At 52.5% G+C, this 17378-nt stretch overlaps 4 protein-coding genes across 4 annotated transcripts; 1 reads left to right on the forward strand and 3 right to left on the reverse strand.

Moving 5' to 3' along the window:
• Positions 1–1321: 1321 nt before the first annotated feature.
• On the reverse strand, positions 1322–3813 carry PUNSTDRAFT_36730 (uncharacterized protein; the record flags this gene model as incomplete). The annotated part of the gene is made up of 6 exons (XM_007384734.1): positions 1322–1698; positions 1746–2108; positions 2145–2370; positions 2420–3155; positions 3207–3535; positions 3589–3813. Coding segments are annotated over 6 exons (2256 nt in total), but the record flags the coding sequence as incomplete, so codon positions are not given.
• A 1666-nt stretch (positions 3814–5479) lies between these two features.
• Positions 5480–6140, reverse strand: PUNSTDRAFT_135216 (uncharacterized protein; the record flags this gene model as incomplete). Its single annotated transcript, XM_007384735.1, has 4 exons — positions 5480–5697; positions 5749–5851; positions 5907–5972; positions 6033–6140. 4 exons carry the CDS (start codon positions 6138–6140, stop codon positions 5480–5482), a joined length of 495 nt encoding a protein of 164 aa, XP_007384797.1.
• A 2800-nt stretch (positions 6141–8940) lies between these two features.
• Positions 8941–10083, reverse strand: PUNSTDRAFT_45220 (uncharacterized protein; the record flags this gene model as incomplete). The annotated part of the gene is made up of 5 exons (XM_007384736.1): positions 8941–9189; positions 9246–9440; positions 9489–9713; positions 9763–9960; positions 10006–10083. 5 exons carry the CDS (start codon positions 10081–10083, stop codon positions 8941–8943), a joined length of 945 nt encoding a protein of 314 aa, XP_007384798.1.
• Positions 10084–11298: 1215 nt separating this feature from the next.
• Positions 11299–16278, forward strand: PUNSTDRAFT_135218 (uncharacterized protein; the record flags this gene model as incomplete). Its single annotated transcript, XM_007384737.1, has 19 exons — positions 11299–11325; positions 11378–11431; positions 11481–11540; positions 11598–11663; positions 11724–11789; positions 11844–12278; positions 12338–12547; positions 12602–13091; positions 13145–13353; positions 13409–13575; positions 13623–13900; positions 13953–14189; positions 14241–14824; positions 14877–14942; positions 14995–15081; positions 15139–15313; positions 15362–15685; positions 15764–16026; positions 16069–16278. The coding sequence occupies 19 exons, from the start codon at positions 11299–11301 to the stop codon at positions 16276–16278; spliced, it is 4008 nt and encodes a 1335-aa protein (XP_007384799.1).
• Positions 16279–17378: the final 1100 nt, after the last annotated feature.

Here is a 17378-nt window from a genome sequence, read left to right on the forward strand (position 1 = left end):
CACCCTCTGAAAGAACACGGTGGTATCTCCCATGATCGTCGAGAAGCTTCGTTGGGACTTACCATGGTGGCTGCCGCCTTTTGGTAGTTGCCACGGCCCTTGTGGGACTTACCATGGATGATCTCGGTGCGTTGGTATATACCCTACCTCCCCATCGAGCATTGGGACTTACCGGCGGTATGACAGTTCCATTTGGAACATACCAGCGGTGTCATTGGCACGATGGGACGTGCCAGTGCTGTCGACTCCAGAATGGGATGTACCAGCGTGGGCTTCTCTGCTGCGTGGTACATTCTTCACTCTTGCCCATCGCACCATCAAGTACCTGCGCGCCAGGGGAACAGTGGGACGTACCAGCACTTCGTGCGCTGCGCTGGGGCATAACTGATTGCCCAATGGTACGTCCCTGGCATCTTAAATCGTACCACGGGATGACATTACTACGGCAGGCTGCTAAGAGAGTTTTCCGCTTCGTCAGTAGGTTACTCAAATGCGCCCATGGCGTTTTACATTGCATGTATTGCTCGTATTCAACAGACGTATTGTACAATGTGCAATCTACTAGTTATGACGTTGCCGCTTTGGCGTTTGAGGCATGTCCTCCTCGGAATGACTAGGGGATGCGAGCCAAAGCGATTCCTTTGAACTTTGCGCCCGCGATGGTGTTGTAATGGGGGACAAATGCAATGCAGGGAGGCGATTTGGAAACGGACGTCCATTGGGAGTTTTTGGCGACCGAAGAACCTGCGCCATACGTGTGGCCCTTGGCGTAACAGAACCTGGTACGGATAGTAACCCAAGCCGATCTGCAGGAGAAATCTGAGAGATAATTGAGGAGAATAGCAAATGTACGAACCCAGAAAGCGTGTTTTGGTCGGCGATGCCCCCAGGTCGATAGTGCAATCCTCTAGATCGTCCCCGCTGTCAGAGCTATCCTCAGGCTCCATACAGATGATCTCGCCAGCTGCGTCAGTATAATCATCAGGGTCTTCGTCATCGGAATCCTCTGTGCACAACGTATGATTTGTCTGCCCTGGCAGTGGCAGCTGGTCTTCGGTGAACTCCGTGTACTCATTCCGCATGCCGGCAATCATCTCGTCGCTGGAAGGACCCCACGATTCAGGTTGTGGTATGGCTGAGGGTATGTCACCGGCTCGGCGACGCCAGATAACCGCTAGTTGCAGAAGCTGTTCACGACGGCCCTGAAGTTGATGAGCCATCCCCGGACTGAGATCTGACGAATCATCAAGGTCATTAGTGCTCTCTTAGACTAGAGGGCCCGATCTTTACCTGCGACCGCACGGGCTCTCTCGACCGCTGCCCATTCCGCAAGAAGCCAGCTCTGCATGGTTCCGCGCTCCTTGTAAATGCGTGCCAGCTCTTCTCGGCAGCGGTCACGCTCGAGCATGGCACGTATCCCGTTTCGATACCGTTTGTCACTGAGCCAAACGGGACAGGTCGCGCCATGATCGTCGTCATCCAGAAGTCCTGTGTCTTGCCAGATGGGGTCGTCCACGTCTAGCTTCCAGAAGGTAGTCACATCAATTGTGGCTGGCGTGACGGCTCCTGCCGGTGCTTGGCCCTTTTTTATCAAAGCGTCCATCTCGCGACACAGCGCGTTGTATCGCTGTACGGTATCCCGAATGCCGGTTTCACGTCTTTGAACGGCTGTCGCCGTATGGCCATGTAGTTTGCGTTCTGCATGAAAAGTAAGCTCGTAGTTCACCGTTGACGATCAAGATTACCTGATGAACGCCCGGACCGCAACTGCTCGATCCTCGACAATTCGAATTTGCGTTGTCGCAATTTCTCTCGGATCCGCGTCTTGAGAGCAAGCGCATTTGCTTTTCGTCCAAGAAAGAGATCTTTCCTCAGCGCTTGAAGATTGCGAAGAGCTGGTTCATCCAGGAAGCCTTCAAACTTGGCGAGCTTCTTTCGCGCGTTCATTCGATCGTCTTCCAACAAAGTCTGGTAGTCTAATGCCTGTAAAGGATCGGCATTGAGGACGCTTGCATTACCATCCGCGATGGCGCGGTCGAGTTCGCGAATGCGCTCATCGAGGGCGATGATGACTTCAACGTACTTCGTGCCCGCGTTCTTTGATTGCCCTACAAGGAGTGAGAATGGAAGTTATCCACATTGACTACGGTACGCACGTGGGATAGGTTTGGTCTGAACAGCACGCTGGTTGGCCCATTCCGCGCGAAGTGATTCTTCGTCAATACCACTCTCGCGAATCTCTTTCTCGGCTTCAGATAATCGCATGCGACACATTTCGTGCCGCCTCGATAACCACACCGCAAGATTGAGCAAGTGCTTCGATATCAGATGAAGGAGCTGGCAATCAAGGAGATATCTCCGTTGGTAGTACTGAAAATTTGTATCAGCGAGTGTAAGAGATTTGCGAGAAGAATATTACCCCGCTTCCCCTCAGTACTGAGACCAGGTGATTGAGGGCGCTCCATAGCCGCTCGCACCCTTCACCATCGGAGAGACCAAAGCCACTGCACTTTCGCGGGTGATAGCAACACTGGCACGGCCACTGGTGCCCGTAGGCATGAAGGACTGATATCGCGAAGGTTATGCGATCACGGATATCGCACAAGAACCCCCATTTGAAGACGCTCCGATGAATTTGACAGCCAATGTCGTATAGGATGCCAGCACGCCATGAAACTGGTATATGTTGAAATAATTTGTTGATCAGCGCAAGAGCGTAGTGCTGGCGTTCCCCCGCGCTGGTCATATTAGCCACCCACAGAGTACAATCGTGTCGACAGAGCAACGCCACAAGGCCAGTGTCGTCAAAGAAGGTGGTGCTCGCTTTTTCGCGTCGTTCGTCGGCAGCTTTGAAAGAAGCTTCGCAACCATCAAGAACCGAATTTGGGACCTGAAGAGGTCCCTCGCATTTGTCGGGCTCCGTTGTCGCGTCCTTGCCAGATGTTGGGTCCGGGGCTGCCCTTTTCTTCCCCTTTCCTTTGCCGTCATTCTGCGATGAAGCAGGCTTGCTTCGACACTCTGCTACGAAGTCTTCCATGGCTTTCACTTCAGCATCGGGCATAAAAAAGGTGTCCGGATGAACCTTCATTGGATCGCGCGGGCCAGAGCGCCGTTTTTGACTGAAACAGGCATCGATGCATACGATCACATCAAATCTGGAGAACATTATCATTATTATTCATAACTGTCTTGCGATACACACTTACTCCATAGATTCGTCGCGGCTGCTAACACCCGCAAAGCATAGAGGACATCGCGACCGTAAATAAAGACTTGGTCTTGCTTCCTCTGCATGGGATCCGGGAAGGGGGGAAGACGGCTGTTGCTGATGCTCCGACGCTGAAGTCGGCGCATCGCAGCTGGGATTCTGCGGCGGAGAGTCGGCCGAAGTTTCAACGCCTGGACATACGGAGGGCGGAAATGGTGCAGACACTGATCGGACAGCGTTGATAGCTTCATCAACCTTCGCTGTAACGCAGTTTGTTAGGTGCATGTACCAGTTGAGCGTGTTGCCCAAACGGCGTCGCACCGAGTACTAGTAGAGTATAGCAATCAGTAACACCGAGCATACGTTACGTCTGGACATACCCTTGTGCGAAGCTTGAACTGTCTGGCCCCGAGGAAGGTCTCTAGAGTAGATGCCCATGCCGTGATGTTCGGTGCCACCCTCAAGAATAACGTCGCCACAAGTTCCATCATATTGATGTCAAATGCAACAGAGGGAGCTTGGGGCGCACAGGGAAAGAATCCGCGGGAAACTAAAAAACTTGCTGCCGACGTGCAGCTACACACACGAACGTCCATGTTTTCGAGACCTGACAAAACGTAAGATAAAGGATAGATTGATCAGAGAACACTTACGATCAACATAGACGATCAAAACTTTCAGTGTCTTTGAGTTTGCACCATAGCCACAGGTGCACGGAGTTTCAGAGACCTGATCACAGGTCCGGTTACGGGCGCACGCCAAGTGGTTCATGTAGGGCGTCAATAGTTCCGGTATAACGATGGTGCACCAACGTTCCCATTGATTTGCCTTCTTCCGTGCGTATCGAATCTTGTGGTAGTCCTTCCCAGGTTCTGGTGGATCATGATAGCGAAGAGGTGACGAGCAACGGTGCGACGAAGGAGAGCCGAAGGAGTGGCCTGAGGGCGTCGATGGGGTGTTGTGCACGTTCGCAATGACTTCTTCGAGGCTCTCTCTTGTAACCAAGGGTCTTTGTCTCCCATCCGGATGTTGCGCAAGCGTCTTCCCATCTGGAAACAGGATTACGGGCAAAGGCTGGCCAACTCTCTGAGCTGGCAACGAACCACGGCCGGACAGAGAAGGACCATGGTCTAACGGTGTGGCTGAGGATTTCTTGTCTGAAGACCGCAGATGGTGACGGGGAATGCGAAATGACATGGTTTGATGTAAAGACAATGCAAGCCGTCGGCGACAGACAAGCAGGTGACAACGTGTACTTTCATCCCTGGGATGAATATTGTATCACCAACACCGCATTCTCATCATTGACTTCCATGACCTTTCGCGCTCTGATACTGCAAGTCACCCAGTTCAGCATTGCATAACCATCCCAGCGCGAACCACCCAGCTTCACAAGCAATTTAGAGCGCACATCCAACGACACCCAACTCACGCTGGCAGCATCGCATATCGTCATTTCTTGGCACGCCAATGGACCGCACTCGTAGCTCCCGAAAGAGTTCACGGGTCCGGAGAGCAGGATTACAGGCACCGAGAGGCCAAATCTGAATCGGTAAGAATTAACGTAAAGACAACGGAGGACCTTGGTCTAATGGTGTTGTTAGGGATGCTTGGTTTGACTGAGGACCACAGATGGCGATGGTGCATGTAGGAAGGCGTCGCCATACGCGAAGGCGAGGACAACAACAATCTCATCACCAACTCCCTCTTTTTCCATCTCATACTGTTGTACATCCTCGAATGTTGGTACCGCAATACAACCTCACTCACCCCCAAAACGACTGACCCGTTGGAAATGAGCCGTTTCGAAGGCTCGTGAGGAGTTAAGTGATTTGACAATGGCAGAACTGGTCACTTTCAGCGGCGCAACAACTGTCTTTCGATGTCAACACTCCATTGAGCATATATAGAGGCTTTAATATTCAGAAACATCACGCTAAGGTTGGGCTCGATTCAGTCTGCGCAACACAAACGCCAGGCCATGCATGCTGCTGTTCTGCGCGAGCGCCTTGGAAGGTGGTAAGATAATCCGTTACGAATAAGGATAACTATCAATACAATCTGACTCCGCGTTGATCTTATTGCAATAAATACCGAGTGATGAATCTCCGCGAAAGAAAAGAACGTGCTTGTAGTGGGGTCTATAATTACATATGAGGACTGCTGAATATGGTAAGAGTGGGAAGGAGGTGATTGTTTTCGGCCTGAATTGTGTCACCTCTCGTAACCAAAATGAGATATACAAACGCAACCAGAAAGCACCCTTTGAATTTACGCTCCATCAGTGGGAACCGACTGAGCACGCACGCGCAAATAATTTGGGAACGGGGGCGTGTTTGGGCGAGACATCATTCGAGTCCGAGACTCGTCCATAAGAGGCACGCGCAATGGCGTGACGTGCTGGGGGGGATCAAACTGGATACCCCAAACAGGGCCAACAAACAAGGAGTCGTGGAGCATATGGATAGCAGCGCGCAAGACGCGATTATCTGCGGTGATACGTAAGCGCAGCACCGTGTTCAAGACGGAATAAAACCTACCGATGGAATAGGCATAGCTTATAAACCACCAGCACTCCATCGTGTCTTCTCCCAAGATTTTGCCAGTAATCTCGACGTCTCGCTCGCGGCTCAAGTCAATGTCCTGTGAGTAATAATCAGTTGAGGTACGGGTACAGTTTTGGCTTGGCGTTACTCACGTCAGGTACATACACCTCGATGACACCACCGTCGACAGTCCGTAGCATCACGGACGATCCTTTGTCCTGATTATCACAAATGTAGAATCAGAATTTAATGGTGCATCATGTAGAGCAGCTGCGTACCTCTATGATCTGACCTGGGACGCGAGCGCTACGACCTCTATAGCGTGGGAAACGGGCGGAATCGATCCTAGGGGCAACACCGCACCAGGGCAGAAATGGAACAGACATATTCAAGATCAGGCAAAAGGGACGATGCAAAGGGAAAGACAGAAAGCAGGGCGAGGCGCTGATCGCCGAGCCAGAAATCCTTGAGTATATATACGCGGATTTGGTGACGGGCACGTGCTATTCTTTATCGGTTGCGGTGCGCCTTTGTACGTCCCACTCCGGCCTTTGGTACATCCCATCCAACCTTTGGGACGTCCCAAGGCTTGGCGAAGCCACTCTTAGTGAAGAAGGTCACCACACTACCGCGCTCTCATGTCACTCATGTAATTACCAATTCCAATTTCAAAGCGCCACAAGAATCACCCAAATCCGCACAGGCTTCGCTCCCTAGCTGCCTATTTTCTCAGTCAACGTTACCTGAAGATTACGCTCATTACGCCGCCAGGGCTTGCCCGTCCTCACGTAACTCTGCATACTTCATGCAGAGCTCTCAAGCGTGACAGAAAACCCCCCTCATCCCACTGCGGTCTGTGGTATGTCCACGTACGATACATTCCCCGCTCCGCGATGGTTCCATTTCAAGAAGGCCGACTTATTCGCCGTTTTCTGAACAGAATTTCTTCCCCATAATCGGTGCAGCCGGTGCCCGCTATCATGTCTCGTGTAGCCCAGAACTCTTGACGTGCCTGAGCCTGGTTACGTCCCAGCGGTATGCGGGGATCACCCAAATGGGCGCTTGACATTTTTTTTTGCGTGTGGTGTCACTTCATCTCCTTCTCAATACGTCAGGGCACATTCCAGGCGTTCTCGGAGCTTCCGTACCGACCCCGTCATTGACGCACTTCTGCAAAGCCCCGAAAGATGGTCCATGGGCCGCAATTTGGGTCGTAAGAAGCCGCTGGTCCTTCTTCAACGGCGACGGCATTTTGATGGCGGAATTAGTTTCCATGGGCAACACTGTGGAGTGATCCGAATACAACGCCACAGCACACGCCACAAATCATGTTCGATCGGCAGAGAAGTTGTCGGCACCTTGCATGCGACGATCCACGGCAGACAGCACGCAAGCGAGAACATATGATGGTGGCGGCGGATATAGGTGATGTCAATCCTGTCTCCGACTGTGCGTGGAGGTGGAGTTTGCGAGGCATGATAACCAGCGTTACAAGTCGACTTGCAACCTGCGAGTTACATCGTGATGTGCAAAGCCGCCGTAGTCATGAGATTGTAACAGTATTAACTAGTAAGACAACGGTGGAGCTGTGAAGAGACATTTGTCGCCGATTATAGAGAGTGCTTGGAGACACCGTGCTTTGACACTTATCTGGTTGTGACCATACACCATTAAGCTGGGTGTGGCACCAGCAGCACAAAGGCGGATGCTGCAGGGCGGGCAGCCAAGAAGGCCCCAGTGCGGGTGAGTTTTACGTCGACGCTGGGATTCTAGGTCGGGCACTTACCTTCTGTCAACGTCGTGCTACGCTGGGATGTATCCCAGTGTCCATAAGCAACCCAGAACTGGCAGAGGAGACGGTGGGAGAGTACGAGGACGATGAAGGTATGCAGTCGTACCATATCTGTAGTCAAAGAGGTGGTCGGGTGTCAATAGTACGTATCCTTCAAGTTCAAATGATAATCTTGACCGGGGTGTACGAGCCTTTGGATGTTACATGGACCGTGTAGAGCGTCAGGAGGTGCGGAGGTCCAACATGAGCATACACAATTGCGACTGTGATAGGTGAAGTACCACCAGCCCAGAGGCGGATGTTGTTTCGCTAGCAGTCAAGCCGGCTCGAGTGCCGTTGAGTTCGATGTCAATGCTGGCTCCTTAGGTCGGGCTCTGGCCGTGAGTTGATGCAGCACCGTGTCAGTAAGCATCCACAAGTGACCCAGGAGACGAAGAGGAGCTCAGAGACGGCACGGGAGTACGAGGACGAGGGAGCTATGTAAGGAGAAGTATGGGTAGCCGGACCATTGATATCTATGTAGGCAAAGAAGTGGCCGGGTTTCGATAGTACGAATCCTCCAAATAATAATCTTGGCCTTGGTGTACGAGCCTTTGCATGTTACATGGACCATATAAAGTGTCAGGAGGCGCGGAGGTCTAACATGAGCATATATGGTGGCGATCAAAAACTATCAAGGTGTGTAGGGCTCCATTAGTACATTGGTACTAAGCTGTTACCGGGAGAGCAGTGAGGACGGTTCAAGTGCCGTTGAGTGTAACATCGACACTGGATTTGGAGGTCAGGCACTCATTGTCAGTCGCAGTAATGCTACGCCGGGCTGCATTGAAGTGACCATAGGCTAACCGAGGAGATGCGGAGGTGCCAGGACATGGCACAAGAGTACGGGAGTGGAAGGAATGGCTAATCGACGCATGATCTTATCTACCCCGCAAGCAATCGAGAACGGATAGTACACGCCGTTCATATAAGTTCCAGCCTTGGTATGCATCTGGATCTATTCCTTGTAAACCCGATTTGGACAACATCGGTGATCTCAAGTAACGAAGACACTGATAGCCTGAGTGAGGAGAGATACACAATGTGAGCGGGCACGGCGAGATGAATCGGAAACTCGTGCTCGTCAACGACAAATGTTCACCCTTCAAGTTGGCATCGAGTGATGGTGGAAACACTCTCTCTGCTTTATCGTGCTCGCGATGACATGTTACTAGGCAATAATGTCGGGTAGATTGCGATCACCTCGCAAGTCTTCAGCGCTGCATATGTGCGCGAGCCATCCATACTAATCACACGTAGGCTGCAAGTAGCCTCATTCCGTTATTCCAGCACGTTTGTGGCATGAAATTCAACCCTATGACAGAACTTCGATAAGACTCTGCGGCGCGGAATATCTACGGCTCCGTCCCCCGACTACTATGAATCGTGAAGAAATTACGAATAGTTTCCCCAGGACCTGGCACAGTGCGAACAAGTCCCAGGTGCGGTTCTCCTTCTCCTTCGCCATTCCGATCCCAAATCATGTCCAACGTGATGGGAATGATGCTGAAGTTATCGGTCACTAAAGGCACCAATGCCTCGTTTGGGTCGATGCTGCGTCCGCCCCAGCGGAAGTACAAGTTTGCAAAACCGGATTTCAATATCTGTACATTAGAGCTGTGAGTTCACGCACAACGGAGCAAAAATGCAGTGTACATACAGCTTCCGACTTTCTATCATACTCGTCAGTGGTCAGAAACGCCAATCCCATCACGTGCTGAAGGTAGAGGCGGCAATTCACACCGCATGTTCGTCGCAGACGATGGAAGTTAGTCATATGGTAGTTGAGGATACTATCCTGAACAAATTCCTGGACTGTCTCCGGCCGTAACGCATACGACAGAAGCTCTTGTGCCTACAAACTCTCAGCCTCAACTCACGACAAACGTAACAGATCCCGTACCTCGGACTTTCGATTCAACCATGAGCGGAACCAAGGGTTTCCGTCGGTGACGCCCCAAAGCGCCCCAGACTGGTTCATCTCCACCTCCGGAATTCGCCACGGGAGCGTCAACTCGCGATGAACAAAAATATGCCTTGGGTGCATGACACCGGAGCCGGGCGCGCTCTCGTTGATCTTGCCTGGCTCAAACCGCTCGTACGCTCCTATGAACTCGCGTACGGCAGACTAAGGCAATTTGGTTACTTGAGCTTTCGATGTAAGGAATTCATCTCACCGGAGAATTAATAGGGTCCAGCAACAAATTCCCGAGCACGAAGATCCATTTCAGGTACGCTGCCGGTGCTGTCCCGAGCAGCATTCTATCATAGTAGTAACCGGACAGGTGTTGCAGCACCAAGGGACTATAGTTCCATAGATTCCCGTCCCTATCCCCTTCCCTCAGCATACCAACCAAAACGCGTGCCTTGCACCGCTGTCAGCATGGTTGGTAGCTGAAGACTCAGCGCCCTGGCCTCACCGTGGTATACTTGTCGCGGAAAATCATTGCGTCAGTGATGTCCACAGCGTTGATATCGTCGGTGCAGGTGGTGGCCATTATTATCAAAGTGAGAGGCAGTCGAGGGAGAGAAAGCACAATAGAGCAGCGACGATGAGGTATATCCCCAAGTTTTTGCTCTTCGGTGTGAGTTGAGCCACTTACGTTCTTGTGTGGCTAGATCGTGACATTGCAAATAGTTCCATCCGTCGATTCCATGTCCCCGCGCAAGTTTGTGAAGCTTCCAGGGCCGTGCTCTTGGCGTGATTAATGAGGCGGGCGTTGGGCATACGATCACATCGGATTTCTCAAATCACCGCCGGCGGTCTTACAGTTGGTACGTACCATCCCGGTTGGACCTTTTGTCCCGCATGTCTAATTCTGTGCGCCTCTAGTCATCCAACCCACATGGATTGTGGCTACCGGAGTTAACATATCCGCTCCGTCAAGGTCCGGTCCGCCGATACTCAAACGATTGCGCTCGCAACCTGGAATCGTGTCGGCGAAGGCAACCAATTGTGCCCTCCAAGATTTATTGCCTTAACACCGGTGTTTCGCAATTGGTGCGTTCTGTTCCGTTTGCAGCCTTGTGTTGCATGTCTAACAATACGCGCGACTTCAGTCGCAAAGTCCACACGGAGTGTTGTTAACAGGGTGAACATATCGGCAGAGTCAACAACCGGCACACCGGTACTCGAATGATCGCGCTTGCAACCTGCAATTGCGTAGGCAAAGTCGACCAAGTCGCCCCTCTTGCATTTTTTGCATTACCACCGGCGGTTTTACAGCTGGTGCGTGTCGTTCCATTTCCGCCCTTGCGCCGCATGGCTAACAGTGTGTGCGCTTCTAGTCACTCAATCCATTCGGAATGTTGTTGCCGGGGCTGACATATCGGCTAAGTTAAGGTCCGGTCCGCCGATACACGAACAATCGTGCTGGAAACCTGCAATTACGTTGGAGAGTCGATCATTCTCGGACTTCTCCACCATCGCCGACGATTTCGCCGCTTGGTATGTACCATCTCAATTGCACCTCGGTCCCTCATGTCTGACGCAGAGTGTGCTATTCGCCGTTCGACTCGCACCCGATTTCATCGACTGCTTGGACTTGGATGCAGTCAAAGCTCGATCCGCCGATGCCAAACAGTCGCCCTGACGGGTCGCAACCTTATAGATCCGACCAACTCTGCGCTTTCCCACTCATCACTGGGTTGCATTGTTCTGTCTCAGTCACCACTCGGAATCTCGAACTTCAACCTCTTCTGCACGCTTTCAAATGCCTCAAACACGTTCTGGGGTGCGGGTAAGATGTTTGCTACATTGAGTGATATGTTTGGAATTGACATTTTCGAAAGAAGGCCCAGAATACAGTATTGTCTTTACCGCCTCCGGAGATGAAGAAGAAGCGGGTATGCAGTATGTTATTTTCTGCGTATTCACAGCTAATGCTAGCTACAGAAGAAGAAAACGGCTCCACTTGTTAGTTCGGCACAGTCAGCGTGTGATGCAGGAGCGCCGGTAAGTGTTCTCAGCTCAACACCGTCGACAATAATGCTCAATATTCTCTTCTTTCAGCTTGCTCAATCTGAAGTTGAAGCTCGGGCGGCATCGCTGACCGAAGGAACGGTTGAGTTGCCAAAGGTGATTCTTTTGTGCATATCATATTCTATTTTGCTCACATTCGTAACCCCGTCTCATCAGGAAGCCCCAAAACCGACGCGAAATCAGAGGACGGCTAAAGTTGCAAAAACCGGCAAGAAGGGCAAGGTGAGATTCTTGAGCGCTTGTTATATATCAGGACAAAGGCTGAGTGTAAACTAGACGAAGATTGTACCGGCCAACGAAACGGCAAGCATCGACCATGACGCAGCTGACGGGTTGGTAAACATGGCGACATCGGATGCGCCTGTATCACCGGTCACTTCGTCGTTATCCTCGGTGCATAGCAGGATTGGCTCTCCCGCATTGGTCAACACTGTCGTGCCCCCGATGTCAATCGCCGAAACTCCCTCCGCCGTGGCGCAGCTGCCAAATGCGACAAACAGCATGGCGCACCGTTCGACATCTCTAGAAAGTCCACAGGGCTCTGTTGTGATACCCTCAGCTGCTGCCTCTGTCGCCAATCACGAGGGGAATTCATCTGAATGTTTGCCCCCGGATGCTTCTTCATCGGCTGGGGAAACGTCGCATGCACAGGATGCATTAACTTCGTTTATGGCATCGATGATCTCGGCGGAGGCTAGCGTACAAAAGGAGGTATGTGCCCGTTCTACCGGCTCTTCAATCTACAAAACTAACCGAACCCTTTTGCCTAGCGTACCGCAGCGGCAGAATTATACCGTTTTCCCGCGATTGCGCCTTGGAAATCTACGCTGCTAGCCCCACCAATCCAGACCACGCAAGGTGCAGGACTGGGTACAACCGAGCCTAGATCCACGAGCAAGGAAGCCGCCGTTGCATCTTATACTTTCCCCGATCCCTTCCCATTGACAACCGGTGCTCACGTTGTGCACAGCGCTCAGCCGGTAAGCCTTTGCGGGCATGTTGCTCGACGTGGTCGCTAACAACATGGTCTCCAGCCCGCTCCCCAGAGTTCGATTATCCCGAGTGTATCGCATGGCATCCCGACCGATCCAGACGCCAACCAAAACGGTCGGGACGGGGAAGATGACGCACAACATCTTGACTGCTCTCCAGCGCAGGCGCCTGATTGCGCCACCTTTTTGGAGCTCGACAAAGATGAGGACTGGGAAGACCTCGATTCTGACAACGTCGAGGAGGACGGCTCTGGTCCTTCCATCGGTGACGATCCACTCAGCCCAGACTCTCCAAACCGTCCCGGGGCAATCAGCGCGGAGGCCAAAGCAAAACTCGATAATTTTATCAAGTACGCGGATAAGTTCAAATTACAGCTCGCGAAGGAGACGGGCAAGTCACTGGATGTCATTGCGAAGTGGATTGGCCGGCCGCCGCTAATATCGTCTCGCGCGGAGAACCGGTGGCAGGTATGGCAAGCGTGGTATGCCGCACATCATCCACAGATCAAGGCTACCGATGGTTCAGCCGTAGGTACGTATTTTGGTTCAGCCCACGTTTTCTCTTTTTCATTTCATTTGATGCAGCGGAGGACTCGGAGACGTTTGCGCGTCGCAAGAGGAGCGCATACTATGCACGTCTTGCTGGTCACAAGACTTGGCAAGAGAAGAAGGCCGCCATGCAAGACTGCTACGACTGGTGGCATACGAAACGCCAGGAATTCTTGGACAATCTTGTCGGGACGGGGAAAACTAGCAACTTAGTCACGGTTGCCGCTCGTCAGGTTGGCGCTATGGTGGGTTCTGTTGTGTTCGCGTTTCCTGCCCCGCTAATTCCTCGTCTTGGATCAGTCGGAGCATTGGCATTCACAGAGCGGACTCCATATCTTCGGCATCATAATTGACACCGCCGGCGGGAATTACATCATGACGGGAGGTTCCCCGCTCTGGCCGCGGCTCAAGGCAAGGTTTCCCAAGAATCTGCACAAGTATATAATGGAATGCAGAGCCCTCGCTACGTATGTGCCGTTACCGTTCTGGAAAATGTTTCTTAAAAACAGTTTAGAATCTTGGAACAAAATGAGGATGGCTCACCTGCTGTCTCCGACGAACAACTACAAGGTCTCATACCTATGGACAAATCAGACGGTCCTGAAGATGATGTTCCTGAATTGGTCCTCCCGGACGACAACGGCAACGGCAACGGCAACGGCAACGGCAACGACAATGACGACGACGACGACGACGAGACCAACGAGCTCTCCGCCGATGGCGTGCTTGACGAGAAGAATTCCCGTGACGGCTGCGATAAGATATTGAGGCGTATCATATTGGCGCTGTGCAGTGAGTATCGCTGGCTCATTTACCGTGACTGCGCCATTTAATCCGCCGCTAGATGATATCGGTATACGCACCTCGAAGTTCAAATGGGGCACGATGTTGGAGTATCTCGTTACGAACGGGATCACATTATACAACTGGTGCCCCGAAGCCACTATGACGGAGATCAAAATCAAAGGACGGAAAGACCGAATCGCTTTCAACTTCCGCACAGGAAATAGTCTGAACATCAAGGCGATGGTCGAGAGGAACAATGGCCCAGGGAGGTTGGTCATCAAGAGATGGGATGAAGGTTTGCGCCTACGTCATGCTATGTTTATGATGTTGCTAACGCACCATCCAGAAGTGATGAAGAAGCAGTGGCGCGAACGTGGGGATGTCCCTATTCTGCTTGCCTATATTCCTGCAAGCGGCTGGGGAGGCAAAGAAGATATCATCGACACTCCCTATGGACGTCAAATTGTTCTGTATCGCGCCCAGGCTACGCAGGCGTACTGCAATGCCGTCATCGAAGAAAGCAAACCTGCGCCTCCTGTGCCTGTTCGCGTCAAAGGTCGAGGCAAACAGAAAGCAGCTGACCAAGGCGCTCATGCGACGAAGACGAAACGCCAACGGTCTCAACCCGTACATCCCTCGCCGGTCGATACGCCCACTTCTACTCTCAATACCGATCATTTAGCACGACCTTCTGGGTCCACGGAGCCCAAAGACGCGCGCAGGGGCCATATTTTGGGGACTATTACGACACACCATCACTACGACAATCCGCTTCTCAAAGGACGAAAGAGGACAAAGGATCAGCTGTACATCGAATTGGACAGCAGTGACGAGGAGTCTGCGTGCTCTCCCATCATTTCAGCAGTTGCAGCAAGGCCCACCGACCACCAGTCGGTGCAGCCGCCCCCCCAGGTACTCACGGGTGGATGGGTGCGTGTCTTGGGTATGTTCGTATCGCATACTCATTGTTTGACCTATTCAGAATGGCGCCGACGTCAATGAAAGCAACGGCAATTATCTTAGCGGACATGGGCTACAGTACAATGAGGTGCGTTCATGATGCAATGCACTCGAATCCCATCTGACCTGTTGTCATTCAGCAAACCCTCTATCCCCCCCACGTCGGGTTCAATGACAACCCTATCTTTGGCATGCACATCAACGACCCGGCTCCAATAGCAGCACAGGTGCGCCACTGATCACTGCTCGTTTCATTGCATTTACGCATTCTGTCGCTGTCTCAGGCTGGCGCCGACTTCATCGCCAACGCTCAATACGGGTTATATATCACACCACCCGATCATGCTGGCGATGGCTACGCCACACATTGGAATGGATTGGTGCAGGACCAGACGGCGGCCCCGACTTACATTGATCCCTTGGCCACCGGCTCTCTTCCAACAATTCCCGAACCTCCGGGTGAGTGGTCAGAGTTTAACGCAGAAATGTCGGCTCACGTTCGCCTAGACACGGAATCAGGGAATGATCGCAACCCTAAACGCATTGCGCAGAGCTATCCTGGGGATGTACCGTCATCGACGCCAGTCATACAGGCCAAACGATTCAACGGCAACCCTGGCGATGTTGTGCACGCGTCGCAACCTCCCATTCGGACCATCAAAGGACCTCGGCCTCTACCCTTACCAAGAAGCAATCAGGTGATGCGTTATGGGAACATCCCTGAAGAGACACGTCACAATGTGCCCCCCTTTCCCGCAGAGCTCCAGCCTTTCATGTATCCTGCTCAACCGACCAACTATCAATCGCATCCTCATCCTCCACGTCTCCATTGTGAGCTGCCACAAATACCACACGATGGCTCACAGGGACTCACGGTCCAACGTTGCGCTGACACTGTGCATGGGCAAGCCTCATCGACACGCAAGCCGCTACCACTACCATCGGCTGTTGATTGTCTAACGGCACCTATCCAGGTCTGCCAGGAGCCGTCAGCGATGAGTCTCTGGCCTCCTCAGCATGGAAGCAACTCCGATAGCATGCCGAGGGATCAAGCGTCAATCAGCTTCCCTCCAGGCCGCTCCCCTTTATACGTCTCACCCAACCCGAACACCGCGTATTCGGGCCGTCCCCCCGCCCCGTCTATTCAGCAATCCTTCGCTTCCGCAAGACTAGTACGTGGAGTTGCGAACGATCAGCTCAATGACGCTCTTCAGATACCCGCACAGGCAAGCAATCTTACGAGTCTGCGTCAAGGACAGCCAGTCTTGTCCAATCGTCCTCAACCGCGTCCCATCAAGAGGTCTCGGAGTGATTACGAGGGCCCAGAGGTGGACATGGATGCGCAGATCCGAGCTGAAGGCACGAAGCGTGCCGCTTACTTGCGCGAACAGGATGCTAAACGGGCACGCACACAAGAATCATAGACTATTCATAACATATTAGCGGATAATGTCTTAGCGGAGTTATAATGCTATTGTCGAGAAACGCGCTAGTCGTTTTTCACCTGCCCGCAGCGAGCCTGAGTTATGCAAAGAGAAGAGATGGATACACGAACATGTTTGACATGCAACTTACAATGCAACGCAGTGTTCGCCTTTAACTGGATGCTCTACTGATATGCCTGATTGCCACGGCCCGTGCTTGTGTCTCCTTCGATACTTCGGTCAACTCCTCGCCGGGGGAGGGGGAGGGGGTACGAGATCACCACGCGAAGGATCCTCCCAGCGGCCGGCATTAGTAGTGTCGTCCCGTGGTACGATTTAAGATGCCAGGGACGTACCATTGGGCAATCAGTTATGCCCCAGCGCAGCGCACGAAGTGCTGGTACGTCCCACTGTTCCCCTGGCGCGCAGGTACTTGATGGTGCGATGGGCAAGAGTGAAGAATGTACCACGCAGCAGAGAAGCCCACGCTGGTACATCCCATTCTGGAGTCGACAGCACTGGCACGTCCCATCGTGCCAATGACACCGCTGGTATGTTCCAAATGGAACTGTCATACCGCCGGTAAGTCCCAATGCTCGATGGGGAGGTAGGGTATATACCAACGCACCGAGATCATCCATGGTAAGTCCCACAAGGGCCGTGGCAACTACCAAAAGGCGGCAGCCACCATGGTAAGTCCCAACGAAGCTTCTCGACGATCATGGGAGATACCACCGTGTTCTTTCAGAGGGTGGTGCATCATTGGAATCACGCCATGATCGTGCCTCCATGTCGGGTACGTACCACAGTGCATGGGACGACGGCCATACGATCGAGGATGACCTAACATCCCCGAACGTCGATATGGGTAAGACCCACGGTCGAGGCACACTCCTAGCAAGCAAAATCAGATCTCATGAAGGACCCCTGCACGATTTCAAAGGAGATCCCAGGAACGGTACGTACCAGCAGCGGTTGCGGACCGAGAATGCAAGCCAGGGCTGGACGCCCCCTGCTATGCCGGCGAGCGTTGCGTGGCGATTGACTGGCCGGTATGCTTTGCATATGCACATATTTCGCCTCCACGGCGGCTGGCGATG

This window comes from Punctularia strigosozonata (assembly GCF_000264995.1).
Source record: "Punctularia strigosozonata HHB-11173 SS5 unplaced genomic scaffold PUNSTscaffold_8, whole genome shotgun sequence".
Lineage (NCBI taxonomy): Eukaryota > Fungi > Basidiomycota > Agaricomycetes > Corticiales > Punctulariaceae > Punctularia > Punctularia strigosozonata.